At 39.9% G+C, this 17,973-nt stretch overlaps 1 protein-coding gene across 1 annotated transcript in view; it reads right to left on the bottom strand.

The window, feature by feature from the left end:
• HELZ (helicase with zinc finger) overlaps positions 1–17,973 on the bottom strand; it is a 142,264-nt gene that overhangs the window by 54,856 nt on the left and 69,435 nt on the right. The window contains exons 16-18 of the mRNA XM_065415542.1: positions 7,823–8,001; positions 5,520–5,638; positions 3,206–3,351 (exon numbers count right to left, since the gene is read on the bottom strand). Coding sequence (XP_065271614.1) covers positions 3,206–3,351; positions 5,520–5,638; positions 7,823–8,001 — 444 coding nt within the window. The remainder of the gene's footprint in view (positions 1–3,205; positions 3,352–5,519; positions 5,639–7,822; positions 8,002–17,973) is intronic.

The following is a 17,973-nucleotide window of genomic DNA, read 5'->3' as shown; positions in this document are numbered from 1 at the left end:
TTTATACTGAAACAAAAGCCCTAATTCTTACTATAATTCTAACTGATTTCTCTTATGTGATGTTTCCACATTACAGGCAGTGCTGGTAGTGCCACCTAATGTCTGCCCAACACTTCCCATTATAAAACCCTATTTTCAGTTGCCAAACTCTAACCATTCAGACTGAAATTCTCTGTGACAGATGTGTGAGCTGCATCACAAATGGTTCAACTGTTTCAAAATATGTTGTTTTGCCCATGTTAAAATTCTTACAACTATTTAAGTTAGAAGCTCTAGCCCCTCACTCGATGCCTTAGAACAAGGACTTGAAATTGGGTAGCAAGATCACTCTGGTGTAATACCAGCAGCACTTTTGCTGCTCCCATCAAAAACTGCCCAAATCTGGTCGAGTTCTGAGCCTCTGAAAAACCTCCATTTGCACATGCTCAGTAAAGAGTTGTTAGCAATTGGCAGCTAAAGCTCTGAAGATTTTGTCTGCACTGAGCATGCTCCAGCCCAGGGCTGCAGGGACTGAGCCGGGCTTTCCCTGCAATTGCTGTTACAAGCCATTGTGGTGCTGGTCATTAGAAGTGAGAGGAATGCTCCCCTTGCTGATACCCAGGCAGTGTGGAAGAGAAGGAAGCTGCCTGACCTAAAGGGAGAGGGACAAGAACCAGACCTGGGAGTGGATGGCAAGTAGATTGGAACAAGGGTTGTGGGGAGACTGGGACCGGCTGGGCAAGAAGATTGAGGTAAAGAGCCAGGGGAGGAAGACTGGAGAAAGGAACCACCCCTACCTCTCCCACCCCACAAAACAGTATGTGATCATGTAATTAAAGAGTGTGTCATAATGCACAAGGGGTACAAATTATGGTATGAGCAGCCCCCCACGGACCTCAACATTTTTACCAGGGACACTTGTGTAGGGACACGTTGCCGCCCCCTGAAGAAAACTGTCTGCACAATCCATGACATATTATATCAACTGCAATCTTAAGCTGACAAGTCCCTTAGAGAACATGAAAACTGTCATTCTTGCAACCCTGTATCCCTCAGTTTTCCCACAGAACAGGCATAGCCTTTATTATTTATTAATCATTTGTATTATTACAGCGCTTAGGAGCCCTACTCATGGTCCAGGACCCCACTGTGCTAGGCACTGTACAAACACACAACAAAAAAACATGCAAGCTTCCCAACACTGTCCCACTCATAAGCCTCAACCTGGACATAGAGCCACCCCCTCTAGAAGTTAGAGAATTGCTCAGTCTTCGTGACCCCCTAATCCTTGAAGGCTGCCAGTTATTGTAATTGTGGTTTTGGTTGGAGACGTAGACAACTGTCCACTGGAAACGCAAAAAACTCATTTCACATATGCCATCAAATCACCACCAGATCACAACTTTAGGTCACTATCAACCAGGGCTGCATTACACTAGACAACTCTGAGGTGAATGTATCTATATCCCATCTGTAATCTAAAGTGGAAAGAATCAGTCTCCCTCTGAGTCCCATCAGGCTCCCTCTCATTTATAATTTCTAGAAATTTATCAGAAACTAAACCACACTTGAATCTGTAATGCAGTGTACATCTAATGGAAAGAGGCCTTATTATATACTATTTAGGAAAGTGTGTCAAGCCATTTTTCTGCTTCTTGCTGTGAATACAGTGAGTGATAACCTAATTACCATGATTGGATAGCAACATAATATTCTTCACTAAATATTGAGCAAGGACTTAAACTTTAACATTTTTCTCCATGACTGCACTGATTCTTTTTAGCACCGTTCATGGATGAGTTCATTATACTAGCAGCTATTAGTTTATCACAGCATAAAAATGACAAACAACTAATTAAGTGAGTCTTTAAAAAAGTAATAAAAAAATGACACTAGCAAAATGATAAGACCATAATTTGACCAATTTTTTTTTCTTTTTGTACTTATAAGATCATGTCATTCTATACGTTGGAGGCAGCTTATTTTTTTTTTAAGCAAGAAAAAATATCAATGCTCTTGAATTATGCTGATGCTGCCTAAATTTTTGAAACTAATAAAAGAACTGCAGAATATGAGCTGAGTTGAAAGCTGATTAATTTCAATTCTACTCTAATTTTTTTAAAAGAAGTACTAGGTTAGTGGTCCAAACCACTACAGGTTTGAAGAGTGTTGCTCAGTATCATGGGCTATTACTGCAATATTTTTATAAGGACTTCAAAATCAAGGTTCTGCAGCTGCAGAGGCTACTTCCTATGTGGAGAGGTGGAAATGGAAATGGTATGTCGGATGCCATCAGGTGGTCGAGGGACATCTACATAGAACACATCACCGGACATCGGCAATACCAGGAGGGATGAGCTGGAATGCCGATGAGAAGCGCAGTCGGGAAAGTAACTCAAATACTTTCCTGATGGACTGTTTTTTTCTCTAAATGGACAAGCTATCCTAAATTTTCAATTACTGAGGGACAATATTCACTCATTGATATATTTTGCTTTCCGCCACCAACTCTCTGTATAACTTTTTTCATGAGTAAAGTACCCGAATGCATGGATGCTAGATATCTAAACTGTATTCTTAAATTCATTCATCTAAATTTGGGTTATTGCTGATTATGCACTATATGTATCTTATGACTTTAAAAACAAACTTTGTATTTGTGGATAATCTAAGCACTATACCCAGATGTACAGACACTCTTTTCTCAACCTATGTATTATATAATTTTTTTTATCATTAGCTTTAATAAAAAATTTATTTCAGCAATGTTTGGTCACGCCAACCTGCCTGCTTCTTCAGGACAGAATCACAAATTAGCCATGGCCTTTCACAAAGACATTGGGGAACATACTGAGCATATTCAGTGAGGGTTAACTAATGCCAGCCAGAGCAGGAAAGACTCACAATCAAGGCACCTCTCCCTGAATAACAGCTCCATAATAGGAGTGTCAAAATATACCCTAATTTTTGCTCCTTGCAGCTAGTTTCAGAACTTCGTCTTTTTTTTTTTTTAAACAAAAAAACTTGTCTCATTATTTAACAGTGGAAAAATTTCTCACCAATTAACTTTTAAAATGCAAAATTACTATGATTTTATTATGTAAATGCAAGTTGTAGTTGCTTCTCTCTCTCTCTTTTGAACTGCTTGTGGCACTGAAATGACAGAGTTGTTCTGCCTTTCGAGGTTCACTCAAAAGTGTGATACAGTGAAAAAGTTCACACCTACTTGATGATAGCTTCATGGGAGCGATAGTTCTCACACAGCAAGATCCTGCATGGAAACTCTGCAGGGTAGTGCTCATAGAGCCGATCAAGTAATGAAACATGAAGATTTCTCTCCCTGGCAAATTCGCTGTAGACAAAAGGACTGAGCTGTAATAGACACACACATACAGAGAAAATTTAACTAAATATGCAGACTTGGATTTTCATACTCCTAAAAGAAAAACTCTACATCAACTGAAGGATGGCCTGTAAACAACTAAATCTTACAAAGCTGCTTCAGTAGTATTAAGAAAACGTATGTCCCGGACTTGGATTTGGGGCTAGTTACAATAACTACATAGAAACACACTTTTCTGCTGCAAACGTGACACAAGTACGTATGATTTTAGCTGAACAGCAGAATATTTTGTTACTATGTAAAGATGAAAGGAAGAAAAAAGCTTGTTTACATGTGTGTGCCAACCCAACCCAAAACACCTTTGTCTATGTTTCGCTTATATAGTTTGCAGACATCACTGACAACCTCAAACAATGGAAGGAGGTACACACCTCGCAGAGTACTATCTTGCAATTCTCTAGTACCTTTAATCTGAGGATCTCTTCAAGGCTTATAAAATTAAGTTATTATACTCACTGGGAGAACTAGGAATAGAACTCAGATGCCCTGGTTAGCAGTATGCTTCCCTAATGCCTACACCACATTTACATGACTTTAGTGGTGAGTCACATCATTTGCTGTAGCAGGAAAATGCATAACCCAGGATTTCAATTTAGAAAGGTAAGGAAATATGGAACTGATTTTAAAACATAGTTTACACATGCTGGGAAATGTTAAGCCTACATATATAGTCTCCTATGTTAATGATTTGAGATGCTGTATTTATTATATCAATGTCAGCTCACTTTTAACTTTAGAAATGAAAATGTTGCACACTGAGGTGAGATCACTGTTTTTTAAAAAATATGAAAACAGCCAAGCTATTTTACTTGGAAAAACAGCTTTTTACAGAGGAGGAGTAGGATAGAATAGAGGCAGCAATGTGGCCTAATGGTTGGGGCACTAGACTGGGACTCCCGACACCTGGATTCAATTCCTGGCTCAGTCACTGCTTTGCTGAGTGATGTTGGGAAAGTCACTTCCCTCCCTATATCTCAGTTTCCCTATCTTTCAGATGGGGATAATGATAATGACTTCCTTTATAAAACGTTTTGAGATCTACGGATGAACAGTGTTATATAAGAGCTCAGGATTATTATTAAAACAATAAATGCCCCATTGGCCCTGTATCAGGTGTGTAGGTCCTGCAGTCCCAACAGTGGTATTTATGCGAGGATTAGAGGAGCCATAAGCATACGACATTACATCTATTGCAGCGGTTGCCAGGAAGGGGCTGCTCACTAAACTTCATTACAATGTCAACACTACATTTTATTCTCTCATTGTGCTGCAAAATGTCAAGAAAAGTAACGGCAAATCCATAAAAGTCATGTTAAAAGTCTAACCTAAACCAACAAAGCAAGTACGGCTGACCCTATTCTTAGCTCACTCCCTTTTGCCTTCAGGCAGCAGAATGGCATGCCATCATCAGTGTTTGAGACTCCTACAATTTCTAAGCACAGCATGGTGACACAAGGGCAGAAACATAATGGTATTTTCAATTTCAATTCATCTAATAGAATATTCACTGCCGGTTTAGATCCTCTTCCTGATGTTGTTGTCATTAATAAAAAAAAGCACTGCCTAAATCATAACATGTGATATCCGTTTTCCTTCACCTCTTTTAGAGACTGTGTGGGCTAGTGGTCAGAGCACAGAATGAGAAGGAATTCTTATCCTGGTTCTGCCACTGACTCAGTGGGAAGCCTAAGGCAAGTTACTTTATCTCTTTGTGCCTCACCTTCCCATGTATAATATGGGGTGATCATACTTACCTGCCCACCTCATTAAACTGAAGCACTATGTAACTTTTAAACTTATATACTTTATAAAAGAAAGAACTGTCCCAGTGGTTTCAGCATTAGCCTAGGACTTGGCTGAACTGGGTTCAAACCCCCGCTCCTCCACAGACTTACCTGTGTGATCCTGAGCAACTCACTTAGCCTCTCTGTGCTTCTGTTCCCCATCTATAAAATACAGCCCTTCCCTATCTGATAGGGGTGTTGTGAGGATAAATACATTAAAGATTGTGAGGCACTCTGATACTACAGTAATGGGGCCAGATAAGTACCTTATATAGATGGATAAGCTTACTACATTTTCTGAGGGAAACATAATATAAACCGAGCTCGATATGAAAAAGTCCTGAGGCTCTTACTTGCATATGGTCTCCAGCCAAGACGATTCTTGTGTTTTTATTAGCTAATGCTAGAGGCATGATCGTCTCACACTCCATGGCCTGCGCAGCTTCATCTAATAGAATATGCGTAAAAAACCCTATAAAATAGAGACATCAGCAAATAAATGAAATCACAGATATGATAAAAAAAAACAAAAAACAGTGATGACACTACAATAAACTACCTAGAGCATTACATTCTGATAGTCACCAATGGAAACTATCCACACATTCATATGCAAATGAATGTCTACTAACTGCTAAAAACCATCCAAACAATAGCGCAGCATATCAGATGGACAATGGTGGCCAACTGATTCAGACAATTATTTTAACTTTTGCCTGAGAGAACACCTCTTTCCCCTGACACCCCACCACAGTTGACATCAGTGGAGATAGTCAATCTGGAGCTTCCTTGATACAAACAAGAGGGGACCGCTAGCAGGATGTTCTCCAAATAGGTTTCTCAACTCCAGAATTTGCTGCCCTACTGGGTCTGACAGAGCCCAGATTTGTTAACCTTCCAGACACACTGCCAAGTCCATCTATTCTTGCAGGCATTTAGACCTTGATCAAGCAAAGCATTTCAGCCCATGATGGACTTTAAACATGTGTGTAGTCCCATTGACTTTAGTGGCACTATAAATGTTCTTAAAGTTATACACACACCAAAGTGCTTTGCTGGAATGGAACACTAGGGAAAGTGGGAGTTCATGAGGGGAGGAACTGGAGGGCAAAAGAATTTAAATAATACTGGGCCTGATCTTGGGACAAGAACCTGTCAACCCTCAAAGTAATAACTGGAAATTCTTATGTAATTAATATAATTAATACATAATCTGTAGATCAGGCTACACAGTCTATTCACAGGAGAATTCGTAATTGGAAAAAACTGATGAACTAAAGCTCTGAACAGAAAATTTTTAATTTGTAATTGTGTTTCTTAAATTCTTGATGCTCTAGATAGGTAAAAGAGAAATATAAATAGATATTTCAATTTTTGAGAAATGTCTCTATATATTTCTTAAAGATTTAAAATGGCGTCAGAGAACAATTTCAAGTACAATGGAGTTAGATTTATTATATGTAAAAAAATCTAACAATCATTCTTTGAAATAACATAAAATAATGAACAGGTATTGGTTATCAAGTGATAAATTATTCAATGCTTTATCACAAAAACTAAGAAAGTGAGCCTTGAACCCCTTGTAACAACTTTATATGTGTATCAGCATAAATATATGCAGCCCTTTACCAAATAAGTAAGGTAAGAACTTTTGTCTCAAAGAGATCACATTCAAAATCGGAAATCTTGAAACAAAAATGTATAATGATTTAGAATTTAACCTTATCTATAGCAGCAAGTGTGTCCAGCCATAAGGAGTTAATCTTAAAAATATCTTTAAAGAGATTAGACATTCTCTAAATGTCAGATGAAATTTATTTGTGGATCAAGGAAAGTGATGAGCCCTAAGCAGCCTTTGCCCCAGTGAATTAGTCTAGGTTATTTCAAATCAAATAATCTAGAAATAACAAATTAATCTCTTTTTAATGTAATGGTGTGTGCGCCCGCAGGTGTATGTGCATAAGGAGAGAGGGGAAGGGGGAGGTCAGGGAGTCTGCATAGCTAAACAATCCACAAAAAGTACAGAATGATCTGTGGGTGTTTTGAAAAGTAAATTACCTTATAAAGATACGAAAATATGTACTGTATGTGGAAAAGCAAGATACCACTACTAACATCATTCCAAAGGCCTTGATTCAACAAAGTACTTAACATGTGCGTAAATCAATCCCTCTTCAGCACAGTGTTTTGCTGGATCAGGGCCTGGAGCAAGCATGGTAGAAATGGTCAAACAGTTTCCATTGAAACAAAGTTTGACGAAAGAGATAAATAAAATATTCAGCATCCCTATCTCTCCCACGCTGGATCAGCTCTAAATAATGGACAATGCTGGGGATTTATTTCATTAAAGTTTGATTTTTTTTTAAATGATCCCCATTTTTTAAATAAACAAAGTTCAGAATGAGGCTAATCTGAATACCAACAAATTTATATTGTAACATTTAACACCTCTGTAACATTCACTAATTACAAAGATTCATATTTTCCTTCTTGTCTCTGGATCCAAAAGGGAAAACCAAAAAGAATATTGAGAGGGTTCATTTATGGCAGGGATGGGGAAAGATTTAAGAGCCACTTTGACCGGTACTGGAAAATACTGAAGGAGACTGTTTCTCAAAAGTATTTTAAAGATATTTCTTGTTTGAAATCTTCTCACCAGGTTCAAGATCCAGTTGACATAGATACTGTGAAGTATTCAAAGTAACAACTACTACTCGTTGTCTAAGAATATCTTCTTTCTGTGGCATCTGAAAGGTGGAATGTGTGCTTGAAATCAAACAGTATTGATGCACTACTGGGTGGACAGTCTTTACCCAGCGATTTCTGAAATATACCCTAGAAAAGAAGAGAGGGGCTCATTTTCTATAGGACGTAAACACAAAGACAGCTTAACATTTCATAAGCTAAGATTCTGTTTTCTATTACATAAAACCAGTTCTTTTGGAAGTTAAATCTTGCCACAGTGTAGAACCGTAGCAATTGAGAATTAATAGGCTGAGCCCTTTATATTAATACATGTACACAGCTATTGGACTCAGTTCAACAGTGACTCATGTAACAACGATAAGAATATTGATGTTAATGAAATAGTAAGGCTAAGTACCAAGTATCTATGCATACAGTGTACGGATAACTACCTGCTCTTAAGTGGTTGAAATCCAATTCAAATAGTTAGCCTCTGAGCTATAATAAGCCTGGTTTGATTATCATGTTGAACTTTTATTCTATTTAAAACTCAATTCATTGATACTTTGGGAGTATTTCATATATTGAAAAACAACGAAGAGTCGGGTGGCGCCTTAGAGACGGAAGTGGGTTTTTTACCCACGAAAGCTTATGCCCAAATAAATCCGTTAGTCTTTAAGGTGCCACCGGACTCCTCGTTGTTTTTATGGATACAGACTAACATGGCTACCCCTCAGATACTTGGTTTCATGTACTGAAATATCACTTCGGCTCCTAATCCTGCAACTGGCAGAGCATATGGCAGTAGTCCACTCTTGTGGTCAATTACAGGTTCAGGGCCTTAAAAAGTATGTGAAAGGATATTGCTCAAATCCTACCCTTCCTTTTACACTTATTGAATGTCTTGTAAACTCTAAGAATCAAACAGAAATTCTGTTAATTATTTTATTGTGAGGGGCCATAATAAAGATACTAGATAATGTTTTCACCTCTCTTAGCCAGAAGGCCAAGAAATGTATGTGTGTGTGGGGGGGAATCCTAGTACCAGAAGTCAGGATTTTCCTCGACTAAATTTTAGTAATCTGGACATTATCATCAAAGGCACGGAAGAGAAATGTCATCTCAAAACACATAAATAAATTAATTTTAATGGGACATACTGTGTTATTTCAATAGAGAGTTCTGTTTAAAAACTAATGGCATGATATGACCCAGTTTGTGAAAAGGAATGGGGGGAGGGAAAAAAAAGGGCGGGGGAGAGGGACTTGGGCCATGATCCAGCAAAGCGCTTTAGCGTAAGTAATCCCACTGATATAAATGGAGCTATGCCAAATTGCACCAACTATGGATCTGGCCCAAGATGTCGAAATCAGCATATAGGCATTCAAAAAACAGGGATTTATGCACCTAAGTATCAACATGACTGAAAGATGTGGGATTTGGACATCCTATGTAGGTACTCATGTTTGAAAACTGGGCTCACAATATCGACAATGATCCTATTCAATTACGCTCCATCTAACAAGACAAAAACAATTACTCAAGCTATTCTAAATTTGGTTTATGAAAACAAAGGTGATAATGTCCTTATGGGCCAATGAGCACAGAATGAAATGCAAAGAGCTGCAAATGCATTGCATTACTCTGAATGACTTAGTTATTCATCAAAGGATAAGACTTGAAATTGACATTAAGTTACTAAACAGAAACACAATTAAGCTAGAAATCAATGCAGAAGGAAATGATTTAAACTCCTGACTTACTCTAGTGAATATAGAAAAAAAACACATTCTAATGATATAAATATGTAGTTATCACCAGCTGTCAAGCTGAAAATTTCAACTGCTATTTCATACTCAGTATAACAAGACATAGGGAATACAAAATAAGTAAGAGCCTAGATTCTATTCCCAGATGTGCCACTGACCTCCTGTGTGAAATAAAGCCATTCACTCAACCTCTCTGATTCAGTTTCCCTGTCTGTTAAATGGGGATAATCCTTACCTATCACTTTGTAGAGGTATTTGTGAGAATTACTGAGTTTCATATGAGTTTATGTTTGTAAAGCACTTTGAGAATCTTGGCTGAAAGGTGCAATTGAAATGCAAAATAGATGGTCATTAGACATTATTAGACCACGCACTGCCTTTTATTACACAAATTTAATTTTGCGTGACTCAGGTTGGCTGACAGCATCTCAAAAAGTATCTCTGCTCAACAATTACATTTTCTTATTTTGTTATGAGATTTAAAAGGGTAGCCTAGAGCAATTATTCACCACTGGCAGAAAAGGCTCATAGAATCTCAGAAAAATACGGCTTTAAGGGACCTCGAAGATCATAGACTGCATTCTCTCCCCCTCCGCCCCCCCCTCCTGCCAAGGAAGGACCAAGTATACCTAGACCATCCCTGACAGGTGTTTGTCTAACCCGTTCTTTAAAACCTCCAATGATGGAGATTTCACAATCTCCTTTGGTAACCAGTTCCAGTTCTTAAGCATCCTTCACAGTTAGAAAATTCTTCCCAATATCTAACCTAATTTTGGTGCAGACTACGTCAATTATTTCTTGTCCTACATTCAGTGGACAAGGAGAACAATTGATCTTTATACTTTCTATAACAGCCCTTTACATATTTGAAGACTGTTATTAGGTCCACGCCCAGTCTTTTCCCTCCAATAAACATGCCAAGTTTTTTTTAACCTTATAGGTCAGGTTTTCTAAAACTTATCATTTTTGGTGCTGTCCTCTAGACTCTCTCCAATTTGTCCACTTCTTTCTCAAAGCATGGCACCCAAAAATGCGACACAATACTCCACCAGAGGCCTCAACAGTACCAAGCAGATCAGGATACTTATCTCTCCAGTTTTTCACTAGGCACTCCTGTTAATACACCCCAGAATATTTTCACAACTTTTTCACATTGTTGACTCATATTCAATTTGTGATCCACTAAAACCCTCGGATCCTTTTCTACAGTACTACTGCCTAGCAAATTATTCCCCACTTTGTATTTGCACATTTCACTATTCCTTCCTAAGTGTTGTACTTTGCCCTTGTCTTTATGGAATTTCATCTTGTTGATTTCAGACCAATTCTCCAATTTATAAGATCATTTTGAATTCTAATCCTGTCGTCCAAAGTGCTTGCAATCCCTCTCAGCCTGGTGTTGTCCACAAAATTTATAAGCATACTCTCCGCCCCATTCTCAAAATTATTAATGAAAATATTGAATAATGCCAGACGCAGGACAGACCACTGCAGGACTCCACTAGACGCGTCCTTCAGCGTGACAGCAAATCATTAATAACTACTCTATGAGTTTGAAACCAGTTGTGCACCTACCTTGCAGTAAATACCTGACAGATGTGACAAACTGGGAAATGTCATGATATAAACCAATATTAGTACTTCGCCAAACTTTGAACATAGTGGCTTTTTTTTCGATGCAATTTGTGTCTGCAAAATCTGCTCCTGTAATTTCTTTGACTTTAAGGGCAGAAGGGCCCATTATGATTATCTAGTGTCTGACATGCATAACAAAGGCAAGAGAATTTCACCCAGTAATTCCTGCATCAAGCCCACAACTTCTGGTTAAGCTAGAGTATACATTTTTTATTCCACGAATTTGAATACTTGCACTTGTAAGTATCTGACTGCAGGTGCAACTGATTTTGCTTGAGCAAAGTTACAAGTGCAAATGATATGGGTGTAAACTGTGGCCACGGACAGGGAGGTTTGACCTCAGCCAGCTGAGAATTCAGGCCCCAATATCAAGCACATTATGTCAAGAACCCAAACAAAACACCTAACTTAAATTCAAATCTGGACATTGTGGCTCAGGCTGACCTATCTTTTGCACAGAACTAGAATACACTGCATGCAGTGAAAACCATAGGAAGTACATGATGAAACTAAAAAAGCATGGAAAATTTACACAGCAATCTCGGTCAAGCAACTAGTACTTTGTAATAGAAAACCTGCAAAATCTCACAGCAGGGATCCATCCCTTTTCAGAATATGGCACTGTACATGTTGCAGTACTTTCTAATGGCACTTTAAAAAGCATTTTGGAAACAACCTGCAATTACAATGAAATCCATGTAAATTGTTTTTCTAATCTGACACCAGTATGTTCCAGAAAATGCATTTATTTTTGTTGAGGTCTACACTGATAAAAAGTACAGAGAGTGGATCAAATTCTCTGCTAGTCTAACTTTCCATTGGCTTCAGAGTTACACTAGCAGAGAATTTGGCCCAATATGTCTGTTCAAGGTTCACCTGCTTATTTTCTTCTGTTCCTCCACATTATACTGTCGTGGCTGAATTTCTATCAAATTGTTTGAGTGAGCAGGGCCAACAGGCTAACTGTAAAGTAACTAACTTCCATGTGTGATTAAAATTCAAGGCCATCTCCATGCTTATGAGCTGCGTTGGGGATGCTCCTGTCACCTAGGGTAAATTTTCAAAAGCACCTAAGTGAATGGGCCAGGAATGGGGCTTAGGCCTCAAGAAACGAACCTCTGGGACAAGCAGAAGGGAACTTCATTTCAATTCAGGCTTTTCTACCTAGGAAAGGGTAAATGAGCACTGCTTTGGAGCATCCAAGGTCGATCTCCTTTCTGAACCAGGGAACACTAACATCTCTCCCCACTTCTTGGTCAGAATTCTCTCTCCTCTCCTTCACTCCCCCTCAGGAAATGCTCCAGAGGACTCCGCTTGAAGGAACTGCAGTTCTCATTCTCCAGAATTGGAGGAGTCAGCTTTTTCTCATTTGAAATTCCTCCGGTACAAGGCAGCTGGGAAGCCTAAAAGTCTCATTTCAGGCCACTGTTAAAATTAAAAATCTAGGAAGTCCTAGGAATCAAAGAGAAAAACTTGAAACGCACCTGATTTCTCCCTTATTTCTTCAAAATCACCCACAAATAAAAAGGTGAATTATTAAATCTGAGCAGGAATGCTCACACTACAAAAGTAGAACTTTTTTTCCTCTGGAAAAGTCTACAGCCATGAGGAAAAAAACCAACACCTTTGGCACATATAACCAGCTAAGTCTGTTTCAGGTTGTATGGAACAAGAGCCCGTGTGAAGTCAAACTAGATTCACAGTTGCCTTTTCACTCCTCCTTTGAGGTTAGGATAAGTTCTCAGTGGGAATTTCCAGAAAAAGACAATTAGCTAAAGAGGCAGATTTTTACATTTTATAAGCGCCAAGAACCCAAAGATTCCATGTTCCCAAAAACAGTGTCCGAAAAGCTGATGTACGGGAAATTTCTCTGGCTACAGGCATGATTATTCCCTGTGAGAAGGACATTTTTCCCTGAAAGGGATTTGATTGAAAGAAAGATAAAGAGCTCCCCGAGAATAGATTCTGACTGGCTGCCAGCTGTCCTGTAAGCTACTCTCGGTGCTACATGTTTTGCTAGCACCTCCATGGCTTGGTACAATGGCTTTAAGTCCATTAAGCATAATAATGTCGGCTCTCTAGTGAAAGATGTCATCTTAGCTCTGCTTTTATGCCCAATGCTTCCATGAATATCATGCATTCTTCTGCCACAGCCAAGGGCCCCAGGTCTGCGGCTAGGTCATACTCACCTGCGGTATCCTTGGAATGCTGGTGATTATTCTAAGTTTCTACATGCTTCATAATTCTCTGGTTCAAATGTTATTCAAAGAAACCTTGGAAAAGGTTGTGGCTGATAATACTGGCATAACAAAAATGCTTTCTATTGGCTACTAAAAGGATATTCAAGCAATCATGCAGATCAAAGTAGTCCTTTTGGACCCAGCCTCAGCAGAAGCATAGCCCCAGAGATTCCAACTATAAGCCTAAAAAGTACTGGAACAAAGGCAGCAGGGGAAAGTCATCCAGCTCTTCTGCTGTGCCTGCCTGCCCTCAAAGCCTCTGTATGACAAGCTAAGGCCTTTGGTTGGATATAGGCATGTGGGGAACTACCTGTCTATTTCTTCCTGTACTGGCAAGCCTCCACAAAGAGACTAGCAAGTCCTGAAAGTAGTTCAGCATGGATGCTTCCTGGAAGTGACATGACAACCCAAAACATTCTTCATCCAATCTCTGTTCTCCAAAACCCCACAAAAAACCATAGGGGTTATGCAAGAATTCTGTCACCTTCTTGCTCTGGGGGCCACAAAGTCTGTACAATACCAGAAAAATTCTCAGGGCTATACTATATTTTTTTTTATCATCCACAAGAGGACAGGGGAGTCAAAACACTATTAAACCTAACGCAGCTCAATGCCAGCAGAAGAAAAACTAAAAAAAATAACAAAACTCCCAGATGGAAACATCTGTTTCAGCCTTTGCTGCAATACACCTGGGAGATTTCCTAATCTCAATAGAACTGGCTGTCATTTCACATCCCTACCATTGAGTCCTGCTGCTTTTTCATGTCCCCTTCACATAAGAGGATCTCCAATTTAAATCCTAGTCACTCCCCATCAACCCCTCTTCTGTTCTTTGGTTTAGTGACTACGCGAAAAGCCCATGCACATCTAACCCTGTGGGAGGATACGCTGATTCACACCTCTTTATTCCAGAAAGCAGAATTCGTCACCCAGAGAACCCTGAACAGTCTCATTATGAACAGCTTCAACTCAGAGGTAAAAATAAGCTGTGATGCTGTATAAAATGGAAGATAACTAGTTGCACTAATTCAGTCACCAATGTTACAAAATGGCAATAAATCTTGTATGAAATATGTCGTGTAAGGTATAATCTGTTAAGCACGACTACCTTGTTAAAATACGTGTATCATCATTGTATGTGAAGTCATGAATATTGGCTATGTGTTTGTTTTGTTCTTGAGTGACACCCACAAGGAAAATTTACATCCAGACCAGCCATTCCTGTGTTGGGTCACTGAAGAGATTCAATCCACCCAGTGAGCCCCTCTAGGAGACGTTTCATAGAGCACTGAGGCAATGGCTGCCCCACGATGCAGCAGGGCATGTAAGGACATGAAAAGGACACGTGATCTAAGACTCCATCTTTTGCCAGTAACTTTCCCCAAACGACACAGAGGCCACCGATGCAGTCCAGGGGCAAGCCGGCTATAACTCTGCAATGGTCTCCATCGGCTCAGCACCGATCCTGGCACCGACGGGCACGGCGCCACCATGGTCTCTGCGTGCGGACTTATCGGAGTCCGAATCGGACATGGACTCATAGGTGTCCCCGGAGAAGCTGGCACCGTAGCCACCGGCACTCCCAGACAGCAGGGATGACTCAAACTTTCTCCCCGGTACAGTGGCCACCACAATGGCAAGTACCAACTCAGATGCCGACTCAGTGGCCTTTCTGGACCCCGTGGGCTTACCACCAGTCCCAGGGGTCCGCCTCGGAATGCTCCTTTTCGGTTGCTTCTGAGAGAAGAACTGTGTCTAGGGCCAGGGATCTCTCCCGAGCATCAGCCACCACTACCGCCACAATTGGTACTGTGCCCAGCACTGACAGCAGAGAGCAGAGAGCCGGCACGGCGCCCAGCACTGAGCTCGGCACGGCAGCTACGATCAATACCATGGAAGGTACTGTGCCCGGTGCTGCACTCGGTACCATAGCCGGCACTGAGGACTCCAATTTGGGGGCGGATCTGCAGCGTTTTGAGGGGCCGGATGGGCAGGAGGGGCCCTTCCATGTTCGGGGCTCCTCATTATTGTCTCCAGATGAGGCAGTGGCAGGAACATCTGCGGGGCCTCCCCTTCCTGACAGCAGAGCCCACCTTGAATTTCTGGGGTGGGTCGCTCCGAACCTCGGGATGCAGATCGAAGAGGTCACCGACATGTCAAACCAATGGTGGACATTTTATCCCCGCAGGACCCACCATGGTGGCCCTTCCCCTGATGAAGACAATTCAGGAGAACACAAAAACTCTCTGACAAAAACTATCCTCTCTGGCTCCTACAGCTAAAGGAGTCGAGAGAGTACTTTGTACCCTCCAAGGACTACAAATATTTGTTCACCCACCTCCACCAGACTCCTTTGGAAAAATTCTGTTGGTGGCTTGCCAAGCAGGCAAACCCAACAGTCTTCGCATCACAGGTGTGAAAGCACTGAAGCTGCCCTCTGTCTCTGAAGATTAGAGAAGAGATTATATGGAAGAAAGGAAATTAGCAGATGAGTAAATTTCTATTAGTGACCCCTTTAGCCTACGCTCCACCAATCCCAAAAATCTCCAGAAAGAGCATGTCCAACCTCCACAGCTGAAAGGATGGACACAAACGATATCAGAGAGAAGAGAGAGGAAAAGAAATCCTCTGAGCTTCAACAGGGGATTGAAGGATCTACTTCAGGTCAGAGCAGGTTCAACCATAATGCACAATCTGTTTCTACCTAAAATATCGTGTTATGCAGTTTTCTCTCATTCTCACACATAATTACATCCAAATTCCTTCACATTCCTATAGATCCCTCCTACAGAGGCTTTCTGAATATATCATTAAACAGTATTTCCCTTACCATATTTTCTCATCTCTTTCCTCCACAGCTTCCCAAATCATGCTGCCCTACCTACAACATCTCTCTGCCTCCATATCACATTGAACAAACCTATTTATTCCTTACTTTAAAGGTGTAACAAAGAGTGCAAAATTGGTGTGGAATGGGATTATCACAGAATTCATTTCATACTGAAAACTATACTTAAAAGTTATGCTGACATTTCTAATATAAACGCTTGCTATCACCTCATAACTTCCTGAAAAAAATTCCATCCTGAGCTACAATTTCCCATGCTTGGTCTCAGCTCTTTACATTTTTGTCTTTGTAACTGTGACAGTACAAGGCAAAACCAGTAGAGGGGTGAGTTCTTTAATTTTTTTTCCATTTAAACAATTGGGAAATTAAAGGCAGATCTGTATAGTCTAAAACTCAAGCTACAATTTTTAACACTCAAACATCAGGAAGGAAAAACAAAACTTAGGCTCTCATAGTCATCTTAACTCACCTACCCTACACATATGGAATATTCCAGCTCATTAGTTATTTTTAAAATATGTATTTTATACAAGGGGCTAATGTACAATGGACACAATTCTGACCTTAGATACACACATTCAGCTACAAATGACTGAGGCTACATCTTTGCTATGAAGTTAATGTAAGTTATCTACGCTCCAGTTAACTCCTCTTGAGTAAGCCTAGCTCGAGTGAGAACAGCCACACTCCAAAATAAGACTCGAGCCGCAAAGAGTGACTGTTCTAGCAGGTAATGAGTTGTGCTCAGTCGAGCTGTAATCTATCCCACTAATTGGCCGCTACCTCAAGTTAAAAGCACCAGACTCAAAGCAAAGGTTTTGGGGGAGGGGCTCAAGCTATAACTTGAGTTATCTCTGAAGTGAAGTTGCATGAATAAAACTGCCCCCCTACATATCTAACATTGGTGAGCTAAGGTTATTAAGAGAGCCTCGATTTTGCACATCCTAACATTTCAGTGTTTAAGGCAGAAGTCAATGGGACTCCACACTAGTGCAGGGGTCTAGTCTAGCAGTTCCCAGTGTAAACTTAGTATTACATTAATGTAAGGTGATGTCTTTAATATAAAATTGTATTCACTGTAAAATTAATCTGAAATCACATTATCGTCTGTATATTAATCAGTGAGAATGTTTAACATCCATTTATCATGCAGAGCTAAAGGTATCTCCAGGGAACAGAATGCTAATGGGTGTTGCGTGTTATTTAGCATGATTTTTTTGTTTTAGCTTGCTAATGTTCTCCTTATTGCTTATAACCAATTATGTAAATGACCTGTTCTCTAACACACTCGATGTTTGTTTTAATTCAGATTCTATGGAATTGCGCTGAAGGATTTATTTTTATAAATTTTAAATCTCCTGAAGCCTTGCACTCTGGGGACCCTATACCGACGGGGGTCTTTGGACATTACCACAATACAAAAAAACAAAATAAGTAAGAAATAACAATAATAATATAGTGTGCAATAAAAGTTTTCATTGTACTCCTTTGGGGTGATCTACATAATATCTTAAGCTTCGCTATACATCAATAATAAAGCCATCTCCAGTCATCCTTTTTATCATATCACACTATCATGTATTTACTACATTTTTGCTTTGAAGGTGCTATAAATAACCAAATCATTATT

The sequence above is a fragment of the Emys orbicularis genome, chromosome 13 (genome assembly GCF_028017835.1).
Source record: "Emys orbicularis isolate rEmyOrb1 chromosome 13, rEmyOrb1.hap1, whole genome shotgun sequence".
NCBI lineage: Eukaryota > Metazoa > Chordata > Testudines > Emydidae > Emys > Emys orbicularis.
The sequence above is the reverse complement of the archived record's forward strand: the minus strand, read 5'-3'. Positions and strand labels throughout refer to the sequence as shown.